Source organism: Anabrus simplex, chromosome 5 (assembly GCF_040414725.1).
Source record: "Anabrus simplex isolate iqAnaSimp1 chromosome 5, ASM4041472v1, whole genome shotgun sequence".
NCBI lineage: Eukaryota > Metazoa > Arthropoda > Insecta > Orthoptera > Tettigoniidae > Anabrus > Anabrus simplex.
In genome coordinates this window covers 372,223,122-372,245,863 of record NC_090269.1, presented here as the reverse complement: position 1 = coordinate 372,245,863, position 22,742 = coordinate 372,223,122, and the positions used below count along the sequence as shown (strand labels likewise).

The 22,742-nt window shown below is 39.9% G+C and overlaps 1 protein-coding gene across 5 annotated transcripts in view; it reads right to left on the bottom strand.

The window, feature by feature from the left end:
* RIC-3 (RIC3 acetylcholine receptor chaperone) overlaps positions 1-22,742 on the bottom strand; it is a 292,250-nt gene that overhangs the window by 28,040 nt on the left and 241,468 nt on the right. For all 5 annotated transcript variants that reach the window (XM_068227672.1, XM_068227674.1, XM_068227673.1 and 2 more), the window contains one exon: positions 5,734-5,874. In XM_068227672.1, the coding sequence (XP_068083773.1) occupies positions 5,734-5,874 (141 nt within the window). The remainder of the gene's footprint in view (positions 1-5,733; positions 5,875-22,742) is intronic.

Sequence of the window (22,742 nt, the reverse complement as noted above, 5' to 3'; positions counted from 1 at the left end):
GTTATCCCACCCTCCCTCCCCTTCTCACTTCTAAAATCACAAAATGCCGCCTTCTAAAAACTCCAGGTCCAACCTCAAACCACCAGAAACCGGAAACTGAGGCGGGTGCACAAACACTTAAATGCTGCCATTAGCGACTCTGTTTTTATTCAAAATTTTAATTCCACACACCCACATTACTAATATGTGACAGTCACTGCGCATCACCTACAGTACAGTCCTTCTGCAGTACCAAAAGCAACACAAGAGCGTGGTCAGTACCTGGATGGGCAACAACACAGGACTACCCATACCGAACACAGGTAATTACTGTGCCAGCCAACGCTCAAATGTACTGATTTCCCGGTCGCACACATTACTGTACACAAACACACGCATACAGAAAAGAAAACAAAAATTATAATCATACTGATAAAAACCTACCCATACTGATAAAAATACACGAATTATACACACATTACAGACTGAGAGAGAAGCGTGATAAGGCACACATACAGATAACCAGGGAAGTCCTGGTGTTGGAAAAAAATGTTCACCGACAGAATGTTGGCCGATAGGATAGGAGAGGTGGTGGTATACAATTTCTGATCACTAGACTGCATGCCAAAAGCCTGGACTCTGTTCCAAACATCCCAGCAGTGTACATATGAAGTGAGGGCATGACGCTGTAGACGGGGATTCGTCTGTCAGATGGAGATGTTAAGCCTTGAGTAGACCCCTCACTATAAGACAGGAGGAGGCTATGCACCAACACTGGTTCTCAATCTCTTCCTAGCTCATCTCACAGCCAGACATCTAGGTCGTCCATGGGCGTCAAATAGAAAGACCTGCACCAAGCGAGCTGAACATGTTCCTGGACTTTCTGGCTTTCCTTTTAGAAATATTTCTTGTTCAGGTTTACTTGACAAGTGTTTTCAAATGTTAATTACATGGACAGTGTGACCTTCACATAACACTAGCAGCTGGCATCGGTATTCTTTATAAAGGGTGTATTATAATTAATAGTGCAAATTGAAACAGCTGTAAGTACACGATATTAGAAGCAAAAAAAGTCTTAGTAAACATGGGCCTGCAAACGAGCCATTTGCGAGGTAATTTAGAATTTGTAGTTACTGGCCGCCACTGACTTGATTGTGTGTAAATGTCATCCTAGTTAGCAAAAGGTACCAATACAACATTAAGAATGAGATACTTTTGTAGAAGAGCAGTTGTTTTAAATGAACAAGGAAATGGTCTTTCATAGTATGTTACATGTTACAATGACTGTACAGTGAACTTATTCATAGTTAAAGGAAGTGTTTTTTTTTTTAAGTGCGCTGTTCAATAAGGTCTACAATGTTTTCTGCTGCTTTTAACAGTTACCAAAATCTTTGTTGAACAACATCTCAATATGAAAGTAGAACATTCTCAGATTTTATCAAACATCAATGCACAGCGATGCATGTTCATCTATGAAGTTTTCGATGATAAAGATGCACACCCTGTAGGCCTACAGTCCAAAACTACAATTTGCTTCACCATAATTGTCGTATCCACCAATCAGGATGTGGAAAGTAATTCCCTTAGCAGTGATTACTGTACCGTCTTAACAAGAAGACTGAGGGCTTCTCTCATTAATCTAATGATAATTTCTCTGCTGTTGCAGGTCTATGAGCAATTATCTCTGCACAAGGCACTGAAGGCCAACACAGAGTATTGCACTGTTACATTTGTGCTTAGAAATGGAATGTAGTAACTAAAATATATAAGACTTACAAATGCTTGACTGTACACTACGATCATTCATAACATTGAAAACAATCCTGTCTTATGCTCATGCCATTCAAAATTGTATCTTATGTATGTTTTTGGCAGTCAAAATATTACTATTAATATTCTTCTTCACGTTTTTTTCATTATTATTATTCTTATTAAAGTAGGGCTAGGTGGCAGGGAGTAGTAGAAACTTTCAAGCTGTGTTGGCCACACCTTGTACAGGGTGGGTACGGCAGACTGGTCCACCTCTGGCACAGACTGCAGAGGTGCCAACTATTATGGATTGCCTGTAATGATTACAGATTTCACTTCGTGATTACGGAATTATGGTCAAAGGGAAATTATTACGGAAAAGCAACATATCATGATAAAAATTAATTTCTATGAAAAAAAGGAAAGAAGTAAAAAAATCCCTTACAGCATTACTGGTCAAACCTCCTTGTTTCAATGTTTGTAAGTAGGCAATTAAACATATTTGGCAGTTATTTGGTCGTCACTTCCTTTTATTTCCCGCGAGTGTTGTGAAATCATGACCAGCTACATGGATATACGCTGTTCTCTTAGCTAGAATGACGCATCAAGTTGGCTGTGAAGTAGGTTCTACTCCTTGCTCTGCTGCTCTGCAGTACGCACATTCGGCTCTCTCTTTGTTGTGTGCATAAACGTGAGTAGTATATTTGGCGCGTTTCAATTCTAATTATCCTAGTCGTTGATTCAAAAAGAAGTGATTGGTTTTGTAAAATGAAGTGGGGCAGTTGTCAAATTGCATCTTCTTCTAAGAAGACAGCAGTGTTACAGAAATATCGAGACGGTTACACAAACGAATGGCTATGCCTACTTGCTTCACGTGCTAGTGAAAACCACATGTTCTGCAGTGTGTTTGTGTGATTTCTCTGTGGCTCATGGTGAATGAGATGATTGCAGAAGACACACAAAATCCAAGAAACATCACACATACGGTGAATCAAAATAACGAAACCAGTCTGTTTCATCATTCTTTGTAAAAAGTAATGAAACTTCAGTGACAAATGCTGAATTGTTGTTCACATAATTTCTTTTGGAGCATAATATTCAGTTATCAGTTTCAGACCATGCTGGAAATTTATTTAGATCAATGTTCCTTGACTCTCAAGTATCTCAGAAATATGGTTGTGCAAGAACTAAAACCTCTGCTTTAGTTCAATACACAGCATCTGAGGAAAAAAAAAAAAAAAGGAAATAAGTGAACTTTTGCAAATAACGTCTTTTTCTTTGGCTACTGATGGTAGTATGGATTCAAATGCAATTAAACTTTATCCTATAGTTGTCTCTTTAATGCTCAGAGAGGCCAAATATCAACTCTTCTATTGTATTTGACAACACAGGTGAAGGAATTTTCCCTGTTATTAATAGTGAATTGTCTTCTTCAGCCATGGGAAAATTGCATTTCTTTTTCATCTGACGATGCATACACAATGATAGGGGCAAATAACGGTGTTGGGAAATTTGTGAAGGACAGACATTCTTCTGTTTATGCTCTGGGTTGTTCACGTCATCTCATACACATCTGCATACAAAAAGCATCAGTCCAATTACCAGTCAATGTAGAGAACATTTTGGTTCAGTTATATTACTATCTTGATAAGAGTTCTAAAAGGCAAAACACGTTGAAAGTATATCAGGCTGTTTGTGGCAAAGAGGGTCATAAAATTTTGAAATATGTCAGTACCCGCTGGCTCTCGCTTAATCAGTCTATTAATCCAAGTTCTTGAGCAGTGGGAAGCACTCATGTTTCGTAGTGAGCCCCACCATAAAAATGAGAGCACCAAGCAGTTTGAAACTGTAAAATCATTCATACGAGACCCCACACACAAAACTGTTTTGCTACTTTTTTCAGAGTACACTTCCTGTCTTTAACTCAGTGAATTTATTTCTGCAACACGATGCTCCAGCCATACATCCTCTTAGGAGAAAACTTACTCGTCTTTTAACTAACCTATTAGAGAGATTTGTTCAGCCATGTTCTATGGAGTCAGAATCTACCTCCCTTTTGAGTGTCGAATTCAAAAGGAGGAAATACCAGAAAGCCAATGAAGGCTTGGTAATTCGAGCAAAAATTTCTGAATTTCTTCATCATGCCGAAGTTGTAGACATCTCTTTCAGAATGAAGGTTTCCTATTCATCTCTTGAATATTTTATTCGAAGATTCTCAAGTTTGGTCAAGGAAAGTGAACATGACACACTTGAAGAGGAATTTGCAGTTTACCAGTGTGATACTTTCCCTGAATATATTGTACATGGATCTAACATTGATGTGAACTGGGTCAACATTGCAGGGCTTAAAACTGAAAGTGGACAAAGTATAAAACTTCAAGTTATGTTGTATTTGCAGTATTAAGTGTACCTCACAGTAACTCTCCCACAGAAAGAGTTTTCAGTGTTGTTAGGAAAAATCAGATATAATTCAGGCCTACATTAAGCACATCTACACTGGAATCGCTTATGGTTCTGAAGACGAAAATGTCATCTCAAGGGAAAGCATGTTTAAAGAAAACTACACTGAAAAGCAGCTGCTGGGTGCGAAACAAGCTACAAAGTTTTTATCACAGAACTAACAGGTAATGAGCAAATTGTATTGTGCAATATGATATACTTTAAAACATATTGCTGCTGGAAAGGGAAAACGGGGTGCTTTGGATTTGTCTCTTAAACGTTTTGAGGGAGAGGGTGCGCGAGTTAAAAATGAGATTACTGATAACTCACTTCAAAGATTGGCACCTCTGCGACTGTCACATGTTAGCTCCTAGAGACACCTCCTTGTAAAAGAACTGGCCCACCAGTTGAACCAAATGATGGGGGATCGATCAGTTTCTGAAGGTCCTACGAGAATGCAATCTGGTTGGGTATAGTTAATGTACCAGGAAGTAGGCTGATAAGGAAAGTGAATTGGCGAGGATATAGAAATAAGATCTCTGAGACATGGAAAATTCGAAGTAATACCAACAGAGTTGCCGTTATTGGAGATTATAAATTTTCCAGCTAACTCATTCCTGGTTGCCAGCGCTTCGCTAGTGCATACCGTAGAGGCCACTGCGTAGGCTACATGGAGCCACCGGCAGTGCCAATGCACTATGAGAGACTGTCTCATTTTCAAAAACTGATGCCTGCCTGGCCATCAGATGATACAGATGTTGAATCCCATGGGGAACCTGAAATATTTGTCCCGAATGAGTAAATTTATAATTCGAAGTATCAATGGAAAGGAACTTGATCTAGTCCACGACACTTCATGGACAAAGGTACAATATTTATCCATCACAGAGACCAAAAAGAAAGGTCAAGGTGGTCAAACTCTGGATGATGTCTGCCTTTTTCTCTACAGTGGAGTATCAATGAGGGATCACACAAAGGCTGGTGTAGGTTTCATTGTGTGAAAGGGATTTCTTGAATCGTGAGTTCCCAGATCGCTGGACTGGGAGAGGTAGTCCATCAATTGCTTGGCCCCCTAGAAGCCCTGACATTATGCCACTTGATTTTTTCCTGTGGGGGTTTGTCAAGAATCAAGTGTACCAGACACCAGTTGGTGATCTACCAGATCTGCGTCATCGCATTCGTGCAGCTATCGCAAACGTTACACCTACAGTGCTACAGAACACTTGGAGGGAAGTGGAATACATATTAGATGTCTGTCGCGCCACTAATGGTGCGCATATTGGGTTTATTAATTAGGTATGTAAACAAACATTTTGAGTTACCCTACTTGTGGAAACAAACCTCAAGTAAATATCTCCACTACTTCACAAGTTATTAAATTTTATATTATTATACCTTTAACCTGGACACCTTGTATACAAGTGCAAAAACATAGAGAAAACATTCCTTTATATCTCCTGTAAAATAGCATATTTGCAACATAGTGCCCTTAACCTCCGGGGCAGAGATTTGCTTTCTCACTCTAGCCATAACTGAGAAAATACTAGAGACAACATAATGACCAACCTGTTGTGTAGTTTGTTGTAGTAGGAGTTTCGTCGGCTGAATGATGGGCGTCATTCACAAGCCGAGCATTTGTTTTCTTTTCTTCCTCTTCATCTTCTTCATCATCCTCCTCCTCTTCTTCTTCCTCCTCCTCCTCCTCCTCTGAATCAATATAAATTTAGTATTAACACATGCTCAGGTAAGAAAGCCAACAGGAGTACAGTAGAAGTTCGTAATAGTGAGTACTGTATATACTGTATAGAGAAGTCCGTTGTAACAACAGTCATTTCCTGTCCCTTGAAAATTTCTATATAAAACTGTGTATTATCCTCGGTTACAGCGAGAACCCAATGATGCATCCATTATAATGAGTGATTAAGTGTGTGTTACTTTTCTGTTATTGATATTTATGCACTCTGGTGATTATATTGAATTTATTATTATTATTATTATTAATAATCAACAAACAGTTGTATCAGCACACTATTTTATTATGTAACAAGTTTTCAGACTCTTAAGGACCATCATTAGTGTTAAAACTATTTATAACATATAAGTCCACATGAGTGTGCAGTCAAAATGAATTAAAAAATGAGTTCAAATGCAGTGCTGTTGAGATCAACTTAAGACAAAAAAGTGTGAGAGTGTGAACATAATACATAGAAACCTTACAATGTTGTTATATAAGTGCAACATACCATAGGAAAGGCTGGAGACGTTCAGCTTTAAATGCAATGCGTTGGTAGGATGTGACAATACGTCACCCCAAAGTTGTGAATAATAAGTTACTTGCAACTGTTTCATTTAGAATTTTAGGTGCTGGGCCAAGTGGCTCAGACGGTTGAGGCGTTGGCCTTCTGACCTCAATCTGGCAGGTTCGATCATGACTCAGTTTGGTGGTATTTCAAGATGCTCAAATACGTCAGCCTCATGTCCGTAGGTTTACTGGCATGTAAAAGAACTCCTGCGGGACTAAATTCTGGTACCTTGGCGTCTCCGAAAATCGTAGTAAGAGAGTAGTTAGTGGGACGTAAAGCAAATAACATTATTATTTATTATTAGAATTTTAGGTGATGCTGTCTGAACAAGAAAATTGGAATGTGTGCCACAGAAGCTACAGGAGTGATACTACTACAATTAATCAGAATGAAATTGAGCATACGTGTTCACATGGTCTCAGAATTAGAAAAGTAACTATTAAGCCATAGTTCTGATAAACCGATTGCCGTTTCATATAGACGTGCGGTCTCGCCCAACTTTTACATAAAAAACTCGGAAATAAAGACAATGCGCTATAGTGAGTACAATTTTTGCCATTATGAATTCTCACTATAACATACTTCTACTGTATTAACACAATAGACTGCTAAATTCAGTGCTAAAAATTAGGTTGGAAAAATACATCTTTCACCTGATGTGATGCTATAAAAAAAATTGAATTGTAAATGGTACAAATCATACACTTCTGAAGAGGAGTGTTTACAATTGAAATATTCGTAATATATAATGAATATGATTTGTAATGCAGAGTTCAATGTATGATTCCAAATGTTCATCAGTTAACCTAGTTCTGTACTTACTTTTAATGAAGCTCACGATTGATATAAGGCCTTCAGATGAACTGCAATATCAGTCAGTAAAGGATAATTTTCTTACAAAATTTATTCAGTTCTGCAACACTTTGTACTCACAGAATGGATAAATATGACAACTGAGATGCAGTACACTACATCATATATATACGAGGAAAAATAATATATTAAACTGTTGCAGAACCTGCACAAAGAGGAACATGTGAAAGTCAAAATGTATTACAAACTTCTCCTAGTGCTTGCATAGGAATTTAATGCAGGGGATATGGATCTTTTCTGAAAAATAATTTTTCTCTCCTTAGGAGCTTGTGATCTACTAAATTTGTTCTTCTAAAAAGGGGAATAGTAAATGTCTCAATATGCTTTATTTAAAACTGTCTCAAGTTAATTCTGACACACAGAAGTAATGATGATCTTGTGAAGAAAATGGGTGGATAAGTTAGGGTAGTAGCTGGGAACCTAGATGCTGCAATAATCCAGAGATGTTCTCACATTTTCAAATGATCTATGACGAGCTGCCAGCCCCCGAGTTAGGGTAAAACTTATTGCATTACCCTTGGTGAAAGAAGAAAAGGCTGATTAGAAAAATGCGGCATTATTAAACATAAGTTGTAATGTTTAATATCGCAATGTAGTATCTTGTCTATGTTCAGTTTGTGCTAAACCAAATTTGGTATGTCAATTTTAACAGACTGTTTAAAAAGGCAGCTGGGCCTGTAGGTCTAAATGGCTGTATGGATTGGTAATATGTACTATATACAGATACACAAATGTGTGCCAAAGAAATGGGAAATAGGCATTAATACCAGTGTGTAAGAAGGGGGACAAAAAAGTATGTGATAACTATTGAGAAATCACACTCATATCACAAGCTGCAAAAATAATGGAAAGGATAATAGAAAGAAGATTGAGAGAAAAGATGAAAGGACAGTATAAAGAGGAGTAATATGGTTTTAGAAATGGCGAATCAACAGTGGACCCCATTTCCATATGAAACAGTTGATGGAAAGACAGAGGGTATATGGCAATATTTCTTTATTTACAAGTTGCAAGTAATCAGCTTCATGGTCTGTATCAAAGTTCGGTATCACAGGAATAGAATAAAAGTGAGAATTTCGACCTTTTGATACTGTATATTTGCTTAAAACAAGCTAACTAGTAGTACATGTTTCGTAGGAATATCCTCAACTACTTTTTTCACTGCTTAGATGAAGAAATTTTTACAAAGAACTACATTCAACTTAAAAATCCTTAAAACAATACCTTAATTATACTTAAAGTGAAATTATTCAAAAAGGGGGAGAGAGAAGAATGGGTGGGGTGGGATGGGGGACGGGACGTTGAATGAGGACCTGCAGGTCGGGGAAAGGAAGATTTATTATGCTTATCTTCTAACTTAACCCATATCTGCCCAAATTATTTTTCTGTGGAATATTGCAATATATTTTGTAAGCACAGTTGTTTGTAACCTAAATGAAAGGGTTGATGATGATTTTAGGTTTCAATAACATATTTTCGCGGAGATTTACTGTGTCGACATATGTCGACAGTGAGCATCGACTGGTAGGGTAAAAGACAGGGTTAATAAAGGAACTTTTCTTCACATTTTAAGCTCATATGAATGTAATATTTAATCACTTAGTAAATATTAGTCACACAAGTCTTGAATAAGCACACAATAATACAAAATATATGATTCAAATATAAATGAGGAACAGTTTTGTCTCAATTTAGAATACACACTGTTTCAAAACAAAAGGACAATCTCTGTATGTTTGTAGAACTTGTTACACACATAATACCAAAGTTTCAGCAAGTATGATCACTCTGAAAATAGTGAAAAAGGAAAACTACGAGTAGAACTTCAAAACAGTTTAGTCTGTGTTTTGAGGTTACACTCAGCTTTTCGTCATTCAGTCTGGTTTAGCGTGAGTGAAATGCATCGAAGCAAAGGACGCGGCAGCCAACATTACATTTTTGTCACCGTTTTCTGGCAGCTTTACCACATTGAGCGCACCGCACTTGCTTCTCTCTTGTGGGATACCCCATAGAAACGCACTTCTGGCAACACGCGTGAAGATACTTTCGTACTCGGTGTTCCTGCATGTGGACGCGTAGCGGCACAAGATCGGATATATGCCCTAACGATGTACCGTGTGAAGCCGAGTGGGTCTAAGGTGGTGGTGGTGATTTTTGTTTTAAGAGGAAGTACAACGAGGTAATCATCCTCTCTGAACAAATAAGTGGAAAAGAATTTAAAAAAAGTAAAACTAAATTGTTTATCAACAAAGGAATTTGGAAACGCAGTACAAAATAAAACGAAAAACAATTATAGAATTAGGCCAAAAGGATTACTAACATATCAAAAGGGAACGTACGTTCCCTGAGTAACAGTACACTTGTAATTTATATACCATTGATAGGTCCACTGTCGCACATAAAGCGGATGACGAGATCAGCAGTAGCCGCATCATCGGCTAGTATGCGTTCGTGTGTTTCCTGCAGGCCGAGGCTCCGTCTTAGGCCAGAGAGATCGGTGCACTCTGTGAGGATGTGGGCCACGGTGAAGTCGGCACCACAAGAACACACTGGGGGGGTCTTCCCTCTTTAGGAGATAAGAGTGCGTAGATCGTAAATGACCTATCCTCAGCCTGCATAGTGCTATGGCCTCTCTTCGTGAAGGTCGGAAAGAGGACCGCCACACAGTAGTTGTCTTCTTAATTGCTCTCAGCTTGTTGGGAGTTTGGATATCTAGCCACTCCGATTCCCAGGACGCCAAGATGGTTCGACGTAGCTGAGAACAAATATCCTTAGCAGGTACATTGGCAGGTCTTGGAGGTAAAAGTGCAGCTTCCTGTGCTGCTTCATCCGCAAGTTCGTTTCCCGCAATCCCAACGTGGCTTGGAAGCCACGCGAAAGTGATTCTGGTGCCAGCACCCCTTAACCTGGCTAGAAGGTCATGTATCTGCCGCACCAGTGGGTGTTGCGAGAAACAGGTTTCAATAGACTGCAGAGAGCTTAACGAATCGGTACACATAAGAAAGTGGCTTCTTTCGTCACTTAGTGCAAACTGCAGAGCCTCTAAGATGGCGTAAAGCTCTGCAGTATACACGCTACATGCTTTAGGGAGCGAGATCTTCGTACTCATATCATCAATGACGAAAGAGCAAGCAACATTATCTCCGATTTTAGAACCATCCGTGAAGATAAGTCTCGCAGCCGGATATTGGTGAACGAAGTCCTGGAAATACCTCAGATGAACGGAGGAATCCATGTTCACCTTGGGTCCACGGAGCAGATCTAGACGTATATCCGGTCGCGGAACCAACCACGGAGGTACCTCGCTAAGAGTTCGTTCAAGACAACCACCGATATCAATATTCAAATCTCGTCACCATAAGACCTATCTGTGTCGGTACGACGTAGGAAAAAAAAAAAATTTCAAATCATGACACAAGCTATCAATTCGAAACCCAACCGGCCGTGTGGCATTCGGCCGGTTTTGGCACCGCTGGTAGTATTGGGTGCGATAGATGCATTGATAGCTTGGATGTAGCAGCATTTCACGAATTTTGGCAGCGTACGTTAGGAGTAACTGCTGCCTCCTTATCCGTAAAGGTGGAACTCCCGCTTCAGCGAGCAGGCTAGGAATGGGGCTAGTATGGAAAGCACCCGTTGCCAGCCTTACTCCACTATGGTGAATACTGTCTAAAAGGCTCAGCGTAGATTTTGATGCTGAGCCATAAGCCGCACTTCCATAGTCAATCCGGGAGAGGACCGTAGCCGTGTAAAATCGCAGCAGTACCGCACGGTCAGCCCCCCCACGAAGTGCCGCTGAGAAACTTAAGCATATTAAGTCTCTTCATGCAGGCAACCTTCAACTGACGGATGTGGGGCTGCCACGTAAGTCTCTTATCAAAATGGAGACCCAGGAATCTGTAGGTGTCAACCACTGGTAAGACACTGTTTCGCAAGCGGAGCTCTGGTTCGGGATGCACTGGCCGACGTCGACAGAAGTGTACAACAGAGGTTTTCGCTGCTGAAAATCGAAAACCGTGTTGCAGGGCCCATCTGTCGACTCGGTTAATAGCTTGCTGAAGCTGTCTCTCAGCAAACGCCACCCTTCTGGAGCTGTAATGTAGAGCTAAGTCGTCTACATACAGCGAAGGAACGACTGCGGGCCCAGCAGCGGCAACTATGCCGTTGATGGCGATTGCGAACAGCGTGACACGCAGTACCGATCCCTGAGGTACTCCATTTTTCTGAACGTAATATTGAGAAAAAAATATTCCCTACACGGACTCGAAAGAGACGGAGGGACATGAAGTTCTCAATAAACGTTGGCAAATTTCCCCGAAATCCCCACTGGTGTAGTGTGGAGAGAATTCCATATCGCCAGGTAGTGTCATAAGCTTTCTCCAGGTCAATAAACACGGCGACTAGGTGTTCCTTCCGGAGAAAGGCCTCCTGAATGGCGCTCTCCAGTCTGACCAGGTGATCAGTGGCAGACCGATGAGAGCGAAAACCACACTGGTAGTTAGACAAGAGACCCTCCTTTTCCATGGCCCACACAAGACGCCGGTTAACCATACTTTCAAATACCTTACAGAGGCCATTTGTAAGGCATATTGGCCTATAACTATCCAGAAGTTTTGGATCTTTACCTGGCTTGGGAATCGGTATTACAATTCCCTCATGCCATTGAGATGGAAACACTCCCTCACTCCATATTCTGTTGAATAGGGTGAGGATATCCTTGAGACATCTGTCAGGGCACATTCTGTACTCCGACAATACGGCGGAGTTTAGTCCACACTTGTGATGGAGTATGTGCCGTGATGGATGACACATACTTTTCCCACGTAGCTTTCTTACTTTCTTGAATAAAAAAACGGGCCTTCGCGCGCAGACGCTTAAATGCGATATGATTGGCCATCGCAGGATTCCGACGATAATGCTTAAAAGCCCGTCGGCGATCACGTATGGCTGCTGCAATTTCGTCCGTCCACCATGGGACCTGTTTCCGGCGACGAATACTGGATGAGGAAGGAATTGTTTCCACTGCAGCAGCCAAAATTCCAGTAGTAATGCAAGAGACGTGGTCGTCAACAGACTCCAGCATATCATCAGCCATCACTGCGCGTTTTGTAAATTCTGGCCAATTTGCCCGCCAAAGTAACCAGCGCTTGGGTACTTCGGACTGTCTTTGATTCAAGAGAGACAGAATTATCGGGAAGTGGTCACTATCACAGAGGTCGTCGTGAACTTGCCACCGTAGCAGGGGAACTAGCGCACGGCTGCACAAAGTGACATCCAGGTGTGAAAATGTGCCATGTGCACTGCTGAAATGTGTCGGTTCCCCTGTACTAAGCACGCAAAGATCAAACAGGTTGATCATTCTCTCGAGCATCCTCCCCCTAGGACAGGAAGATGGAAAGCCCCATAGTATGTTACGGGCGTTCACGTCTCCCAGCATGAGGAAAGGAGTAGGCAACTGAGTGATCAAATCTTGTAGTGCACGAATTTCAAGATCGTAATCCGGTGGAATGTACACGTTGCAAACCGTTGTCATTACTGGCAACGGAATGCGAACTGCAACTGCATCTAGCTGAGTACGGAGCGGTACTTCTTCGCTGAAGATGTCGGAGCGAACTAGGGTACAAACGCCCCCAGTTGCCGCGCCATCCACAGCTACTCTGTCTTTGGAATAAAGACAATATCCTCTCATAGTCGTGTCGTGTCCAGGCCTCAAACGAGATTCCTGTAGACAGACTATGGAGGCCGCATAAGCGGATATCAATTGACGTAACTCAGCTAGGCGACAGTGATAACTACTGCAGTTCCACTGCAATAGTGCCATTGTGTGGATTGGTAGCGATGCGAATTTAGGACAATTGCTTGCCCTTCTTTCGGTCAACTACCTGCCAATTTCCGCCGTCTTTGTCGGTGTTCGTTATGTCATAGTCACCACCTACAATAATAATGGCTTCAGTCTTCATTGCGTCCCCAGCAGGGGGTTACTTGGAGGCTGAGCCCTCCGTAGATGGTGTGCTCTCTGATTTTGAATGGTGGGCCTTCTTCCTGGGAGAGCTGAGTTCCCCAGAAATTGATCGAACAAGAGGGTGTCTGGGCCTCTCGTTCTTACCCACCGTTTCCTTATTCTCTGAAGGAGAACCGGCAGATTGGTTGCCGGTCTTCTTCGGGGATGCTGTGATCCCCGACGGGGTTGGAGAAGACTTTTTCTCCAACTTCTTAGGGGAGCGCTGTGGCTTCCCTTTCTCCTCCTTCATGACCTGTGCGTTGGTAGGAAGGCTGGAAGAAGATTTTCCAGCCAAATTTGGGGAAGTCGTTCCCCCCGCACTTGAACTAGAGGACTTCTCAGCCGAAGGTGTCTGAGAAGCGCCCTTTCCAGAATTTTTTGGCAATAACTTGCCTACCGATGCCTTTGTTGCGATTTGTTCTCTCTTTTCTTGGTTACTGGTGCTGTGAGGAACTGTCTGCTTGTTAGTTGATGGTTTCTCCGGAGCGGTTGATACAAAACTTGTTGGTGTTATTGGTACTTTTGCTGCCTTCTCAGCAAAGGAGACGGAGAATTCCAGAGGGGCCATTCATTTAAATTTCCTCCGGGCATCTGGATAAGATAGTTTATCCAGTGTCTTAATCTCCTGGATCTTCCTTGAATTTAGGACAATTCTTGGATCGGGGGGCATGCTCACCTGTGCAGTTTACACACACGGGTGGTGGTGTGCATTCTACACCGGTATGTACCCCTTTTCCACATTCCCCACAAGTTGCTGAGCCTTGGCAGTGGGTTGATGTATGACCAAACCGTTGGCAGTTGTAACAGCGCATAGGTGCTGGAATATATGGTCGAACTGTCAGCGTATACATTGAAACTTTAATTCGTTTGGGCAGTGTCTGTTTGTCAAAGGTGAGTATGAAAGCACCTGTGTCGTGAAGATTAGCTCCGACACGCCTCTTGACGTCAGAAACTCCCCGACGTGCAAGGCTTCGGATGAAATCATCATCAGAGGCTTTGACTAAGTCCCTGTGAAAGATGACTCCTTTGATGGAGTTCAGGGACCTGTGCTTTTCCACCTTAACAGGTACTGGTCCGAACATTGTAGCTTCCAGTAATTTCTTACTCTGTACAACCGTAGTGGTCTTGATAAGTACGGAGCCGTCTCGTAGTTTCCGCATCTCATCAACCTCTCCACCAACAATATCCTCCACAGCATTACTAATTAGAAACGGATTTTCTGGAAGGAAGCTCTGTCCATCGACTCTGGAGGCAACCAGGAATCGAGGCAGATTTTCCTCAGACGTTTCAATATTGAACAAAACATCGGCTCTGTTGAAACGTTTACGTTTCTTTGCGGTACAATTTAAAGACGCAGTTTTAAAGCCTGCAGCCTTCGAAGAATTAAAACCAAAATCAAACTAAAAAACCATCCATGTCCCACGAGTACCCGGGATATAAAAGGTCGACCTTCGGCAGAGCCCTGACGTACCGAAGGCAAGGCTATATACTCCAGAGGTCGCCCGGTATCTGGAGGTGGGTCGCTAGGAACTACTCTCCCAGTAGCCATTCATCACCTCGCCACGACCTGAAACTTGTGATTGGGTTGGGCCGCTAAGAACTACTCTCCCAGTAGCCATGCATCACCTCGCCATGACCCGAAACTTGCGATTGGGGGAGGATAAAACCTCCATACTATTCTATTCTACCCGAGGCAGAGAGGTTGGCTGGACAGGAAGAGGAAAGAAATTTAAGAATGGGAGTATAGAAGAGAAGAAATAGTTATGAAATCTAAAGAGCACAGACACCTCTCAGGCAACTCGGGGGACACCTTGTTAGTCTGGCCCTACACCGAGGCCAATCCAGCATGGGTAACCCTAAGCTGGCACAGCCCTCGGGATCAACAAGCACACAAGCCCCCACACCGACGTCAAGGTTATGGTGTCCCTAGAGGGGGAGAGTGGGTCTAAATTTTCCTCTTTGCCCTTTGGGGTCAAAAGGTAAAGTTCACTTATTTTTGTACACACTAGTTCAGCACCAGCCCGGAGTTGATTACCAGAGAGTCTGTTTATATCTCCACATGACTCATCATAATCATCATCATCATCATCATCATCATCATCATCATCGCTATCCCTGTCACTATCTAAAGCATTTTCAGGTGGTTCTATGTATATATTAGCATCTAGGATGTCTTGTGATACTCCAGGATGCTTACGATCTGCTCGACGGTCAATCTGAGAAGAATACATGAAAATTCTAAATCAGTACTGAGGCAATCCCATTCGGGCCCACTGTCGACATATGTCGACGTGGAACTTTTGTGCTCTGCTAGACAGAATCAACTGTAAATCGGCCATAAGTGAATTCAAAATGTGTCAAAGGCACGTTTCTTTATTACGTTTAACACAACAGTACGATCTTACTTTCAACTGTAACAATATTATAAGAAAATATTACTCATCGCGACGGAAGTGTCATCCTCTTGAGTGTATATGGAATTATATTTCATATGCAGCCACGCGATAAGGGGTGAAATTAGGTGTTTCTTGTTTTTGTGCTGTGCAGTAAGTATCAATCAATGAACTGTAAACAATGCACCTAAAAAATATTCTTTCGGTTTACCAATATAAGATCGACAATATTCAATATTATTTGTCGACACTTGGCACATATGGGTTAATTTAACAAACTCCTTATTTACTTGATTACATCTTAAATTTGCCATTCAGACCATCAGCGGAATGCATTGTCTAATCAAGCCAAATTTATCTCCATTCCATGTGCTAATGACGGACGAGGACTTAGTGGTAGCAAGAACAAGAATAGGAGTCATCATCTGCGCATACTTTAGACCTGATTGCCGCTCAGTAGATATAATAGACAACATACAGAAAGCATTTGATAGTATTACTAACAACCCCAATGTAATTTTAGCAGGAGACTTTAACTGTCCATTAGACAGGTCACACAGAAAAACAGATTTAGTTCTGGAATACTTACCTGAAGTAGGACTAACATTAGTTAATGACCGGAAAATGCAAACATACATCTGCCACAACGGAGGAAGCACTATAGATTTAATTCTAGTAAAGGGCATAGAGGTGCAGACCTAAAAACTTCTCACAAACTGATGGTGCACTGATGAGAAAGCACATTCCAGTGATCACAAACGTGTACTGCAGTCCAGCTAGAGAGACAAGACCTAGTAATGAAATGAAACTAAAGAGATATCTAAACTCATCTCTACTACAGGAAAACTCAAATGAAACGGAGCATATGCTCCAAGAAATCAGAGCAGGAAAGATCGACGAAGCAACACTTCTCATAGAGGACTACATACAAGAAGCAACTGAATCGTGGAATGGTAACCGCAAAGCCAAAGAGAGCTTCGACAGTGAGTGCTTCCAAGTAAGGCAAGAAACTTTGAAGAAAATGTGAGTAGCTAGACAAAGTATGGATGTCGTCCACCCAGCAGAATATCAATCTGCTAGAAAGGCATACAAAACTCTTTTGAAGGAAAAGAAAGCCCAGCTACATAGAAGTACAATATCAGAAGCTAATGAAAGAAATCAAGGAAAACTCTTACAAAGCAGTACATCCACACCAACCAAGATTCCCAGCAGACATACCAATGGAGATCTGGGAGGTGTACATGGAAAATATACTATGTAAACGGAACTTAACACCTATAATGGAAGGAGAAGTTAAACCATGCAGTCCTTTCACTCAAGAAGAAGTAAGGAAAGTGATCTCAAGTGCAAAATCTAACAAGGCAGCAGGCTCAGATGGCCTCTGCAACGAATATCTGAATACATCTCTCCCTTACCCAGAAACAGTATGGTTAGAACTACTGAACAAGTGTCTGGAAACAGGAAACATTCCAAATGTATGGAGAAAATCAGTCGTTAAGAAGCTCTACAAAGGGAAAGAGAAGTAAACAAACCGGAATCATATCATGGAGTGGCTCTTGAATCAGCAGCTTTTAGGATTCTCACCAAACTGATAACTCAGAGAATCAATAGAATAGCAGACCCGCTTCTCCCTGACGAACAGTTCGGATTTAGTGCCGGGGGATCGACTCTGATGACGGTGGAATGCTTCCTGCAAGATATTCACGAAACAACCAGAAAAAGCAAGGCAAAATGTTAGTAATATTTATTAACTATTCCATGGCTTTTGATACAGTAGATAGGCGGAAACATGTTAGAAAAGTAGAGGAAATCATTGGCCGTATCTTAGCTCACAAGGTTAGTTACCAACATACTATCGGAGAACTATATTAAAATAAATGACAATCTCTGCACATCAAGGTGGATCCGACAGACAAATGGGGTATTTATTACAGGGGTACCCACTAAGTCCTTTGCTGTTTAATACCTTCACACAGGATGCAATCAAAGATATAAAGAAGCAAACACGGAAGGTTAACGCATACGTGTATGTGGACAACATGGCTATTGCGTCTGAGAGTAAAGAGAAACTACAAGTTGCCATGGACTTAATCGTGGAGTGGGCAGAAGAAAATAAAATGGACCTTAATGCGAACAAAACCGAATTGGTTGTTTTCAGGAGGGGAGGAAAATTATCTAATGATGATTATATCCTATGTAAAGGACAAAAGTTACGAGTTAATAACCAATACAAATATCTGGGGATTACAATACAGGTAATACGAACAACATTCACAATACGCCTAAAGGAGAGAATCATTGCAGCTATACGAAGCATTAGTGATATTAAACGCCTTCCACAGCTATCTTTGGGGACAGCCATGGCTCTGTTTAATACGAAAGTTGTTCCAACAGCCATATATGGTCTAGAACTAATATGGGAACATCTCTCGAAAAGACAACTACAAGAGCTGGAAAGTCTGAAGGCTAGATTCTTGAAGAGAGTTCTATGTGTCTCTAAATATACATTATCAAGACTAGTATACATTCTTGCAAAGGAGACGTACTTCATTGACGACATAAGATTTAGACTGTTACTTTCAGCGACAAGGAGTTACAGGGAGTTGCTACAAGAACTGCAATCAAAGAGGGCTATGATATGGGATGAGTTTTACTCAACTGATGTGATGATAAACAGGGATTGGACGCGCGCTGTATATGATCTGAGGCATACAGTCACGAGGTGTGTCATATACGGGTTCCACCATACGGTATGCAGAACCTTGGGATTTCACAAGCCAAGACCAGGCTGCGTATTTGTCTTCTGCGACCAACGATATGATATATACCATGCCATCGAATGTGTCTGTAGAAAATGAAGCTTGACACAATTGTGTCAATAACCGATGATGTTTTGCACGCATTGATTGTATATTATTATTGATGTATATCTGAGTGTATTTAAGTGTATATCTTATGACCATTTGGTTGCAATAAATTTATTATTCAATTTGCCATTCAACCCTTTGGTTCTTTTAAAACTTAATGTTTCTATGTCACTTCACTGTCCCCTTATGAAATTTTTTCCCAAAATCTTGTCATGTCAATGTTGTGTCTTGGTTATGGGAATACTTCCTCACTTGCTCTTCTTTGTTAAATAAGTTCTGCTATAACTGTTATAGTAAAATTGGACATATTTGGTATTTGTTGTTTAGAGACATCTCTGAAGCCAAGTACTTTCGCATTAGGATTGTGTATTATATTTCCTCAGTCTGTAATGAAATAAAAAGGGTTTTTATTTTTATAAGAATGTCTATTAGAAGTGCTCAAGGAAACTTTGTGTTTTAAGAAATGAGTTGCCAAGATGCAAAGAGCCTTACGTCCACAAAAAATGAAAATTGAGATAAGACCAACATTTTTTAAAAATTTATTTATTTTCATACCACCAACAGAGATGTTTCTCCAATTAGACGTGGCTTAGTCACTATGCATTAATTATTAAAAATAACAAATGTCAGAAAGAACTTAATATCTAAAAATAAAAATATACAACATTATTAACAAGTAGAGTAGCAAACGGAATTTACAGCACATTAATACTTTTTCAAGTTTGAATATACTTAATATCTAAAAATGAATTAAAAAGTAGAAATACAGAAATTTAAAATAAATTAGGAATTAGTATCTACAAAAGAAATAACTCCAATCTTAGACTGACACCAGTTAAAGCAACTGACATAAAAAGAAAATCATGGAAAGTAACGCATGAAATATATGTGTTTGGTAAGAGATGAGTTGTGGCAATCAGTATGAACAGCACATTAGATCTTGAGTACAAATAGACAATTTGTTTGAAGTTTTCCCTACATTTTCTTTATCTATATTTAAATTATATGAATTTAAATAAAATAAAACACTAAAATGAAACACAAATTAACCAAGAAATAAGTATAAATATAGTATAGTACATATATACACCTATAGGGTAAACCTTCAGAAATAGTGAACTGAACTCAAAGTGCCCAGCATAGTGCGACCATTACTTTAACTGTGTGCCTTCTTCAATAATTTTACATAATAATTGTATCTAACAGCAAAGTCTAGATGAATATCAGGATATTTATGGACTGTGACGTTATAAGTAGTGCACATTCTGAACAGTGGTGAGCTTCTATAAAATACTGTTTTAGAAATAGGAAGAAACAAGAGATGTCTGTGTCTTAAAACTGCCTTTCCAGGTATTGAACGAGAATTGTTGTAGAAAGTAACTGTTATCTACCACATTATTGATAACTCTAGGGAGGTATTTTTGATCATTTATTATACGTCTGTTTAATAATGAAGTGAAGTTAATTTCTTTCAGGAGATCGTTATAGTGAATTATGCCGCTAGGAACAAACCTGTTATATTTTTTAAAGTAAAGATAACGTAAGAAACGTTTTTGAACTCTCTCCACATGGTTTTGATAAGATTTATAAATGGGAGACCAAATTACCGACGTGTACTCAAGTTTGGACCTCACAAGTGTGTTGAACAAAAGTGTGAGGGCTTGGATATTATTCAGGTCTCTGGTGTGTCGGATTAAGAAGCCCACTTTTTTGTAGGCATCATTAATTGTCATAAATGTGTGGGTTAAACGACAAATTGTTTGTGATGCGTACTCCTAGATCATTAATTGAATTAACCTGCCTCAGTAATTCGTTGTTGATAGAGTACACGTGTTCTTTAGGGAATTTTCCGTGTGTAATTTTCATGAAGCAACATTTCTTTATATTGAAATATAAATTATTTTCTATACTCCATTCGTATAATTGATTTAAATCGCTTTGTAGTTTGTCGATGTCTCCATCACATTTTATTTCTTTGTAAAGTTTTACATCAGCCGCATATAAAAGGCAGTTTGAAAACTTAACCTTAGATGAGAGATCGTTGACATAAACGTTAAACAGCAACGGACCCAGGTTTGAACCCTGTGGAACACCAGAATAGACAGAAAAAATGTCTGAATTACAACTGCGATATGCTACATACTGTTGCCTGTCTCTAAGGTAGGATGAAATCAGTCGAAGTCATTCCAAATTCAGAGAGCCTTTTCAATAAAATATCGTGATCAATTTTGTCAAAGGCTTTCGAAAAATCCAAGTAAATTACATCAACATTTCCCTGCCTATGTAGAACATTAAAAGAATACTGCGCCAAATTAACAAGATTGCTTATGGTTGATCTACCAGGCATAAAGCCATGCTGATATTCACTTATAGCCCTCTTTACATGAGCGAAAATACGACAATATAAAATTTGTTCTAGGATTTTGCACGGAGCGCATAAAATACAGGCAGGTCGATAATTCTTATATATCTTATTGTCCCCAGATTTAAAGATTGGACAAACTCTCGATATTTTCCAGGCTTTGGGAAATGTCTGCTTCTTAAGTATCAAATTATACAGTCTCAGAAGAGGAATGAGTAACACTTTAGAACATGCTTTTAGGATGTAGGGAGGTATCCTATCAGGGCCACATGATTTTTTGGACTTTAATTTCATAATAGCTGCTTTATATTCACTTGTGGTTATAAATTCTACTCCTAGGGAATCGTTTACCAGTAATCACGGTGTATCAGGAATAGCGTAAGAAGGTGGAGAAGAAGAGTTAACAGATTTAAAGAACATTGCAAAACCATTGGAAATACATTGACTATTATCTAACGTTATATTATTTTCATACTCCGTAAGGGTGGATCTTTTTGAGTTCGCTTATTTTTAATAAAATTCCAGAATGATTTAGTTTCTTTCGTGATGTTGTTTTGAATTTTAGAGATATAACGATTGTATGCTTTGTTGATTAAGGTTTTAACATATTTCCTGAGTTGTTTATATATATGTTTACTATGATCACAAAATTTTTGTCGTTTTCTATGCAATTCTTTCAACTTAATATTATGGATTATTTCCAAAGTAAACCAAACTGGGTATTTAGTTCTCCAAAAAAATGCTCTTTTGGGGACCGTGGCTTCAAATACAGAATTTACTTTCACGTAAAAATGTTCTACTGCTTCATCTACATCTTCAATTTTTTCCAACTCAGACCAGTCCGTCTCTCGGAACATGTTATATATACCAAGAAAATTTGCTTTCTGAAAATCATACGCTATAGTACGAGTTTGCTTTATTCGATCACGTTCACCTCTTGGTTCTAGAAGAATTGTTAGTGCAGGGTGGTGTGGATCTTCTGGGACTAACGGATATTGCTCTCTACTCACAGTACTTACATTAGTTAAAACGAGATCAAGAATTCTATCATTAACATTCAAAACATTATTGAGAGATTTCAATTGATACAGAGACATAAAATTAGCTAGGGACTTGTAGCAATTTCACCATTTAACATATCATAATCTGAACTACCTATTAATGGAAGGTTGAAATCGCCTGCAAGTATGATATCCTGGCTTTAAAGTTTTTCATTAGTTTCAAATAAATTATAAAATGTTAAGTATGTTTCTAGATCACTGGCAGGTGGAAAGTATACAGATACAATGTAGTATGCATGATGGTGCAACACTATTTTAACACATACTGCCTCAATATCCTTAAATTTTAAATCTAGTTGCTGTGACATGATCTCCTGATTGACAGCAATAAGTACCCCTCCTCCCCTCTTGGTACCCATTCTATCTCTACGATATAGATTATACCTGTTATCCAAGAGTTCACTATTGCTGACGTCACTACTTAACCATGTCTCGGAAATTAACAATACATCATGTTCTGAATTGGTACTATTTACGCAAAATTCTCATTTAGTTTGGTCTTGAGTCCTCTCACATTCTGATGATAAATAGAAATTATATTAGAGTCCATTATGAGTTTGAGAGATAAGTCATTTTAGTTTAACCTACTGACCTCTTCAAGTGTTTTCAGATTATACACGTACTGGTCCTCTTCCCGCTTGCGAAGCTTTATGTTGCCTGAAGGATCAACCCACAAATACGCGTAGTTCTTCTCATTCTTCAATCTGCGCGCATG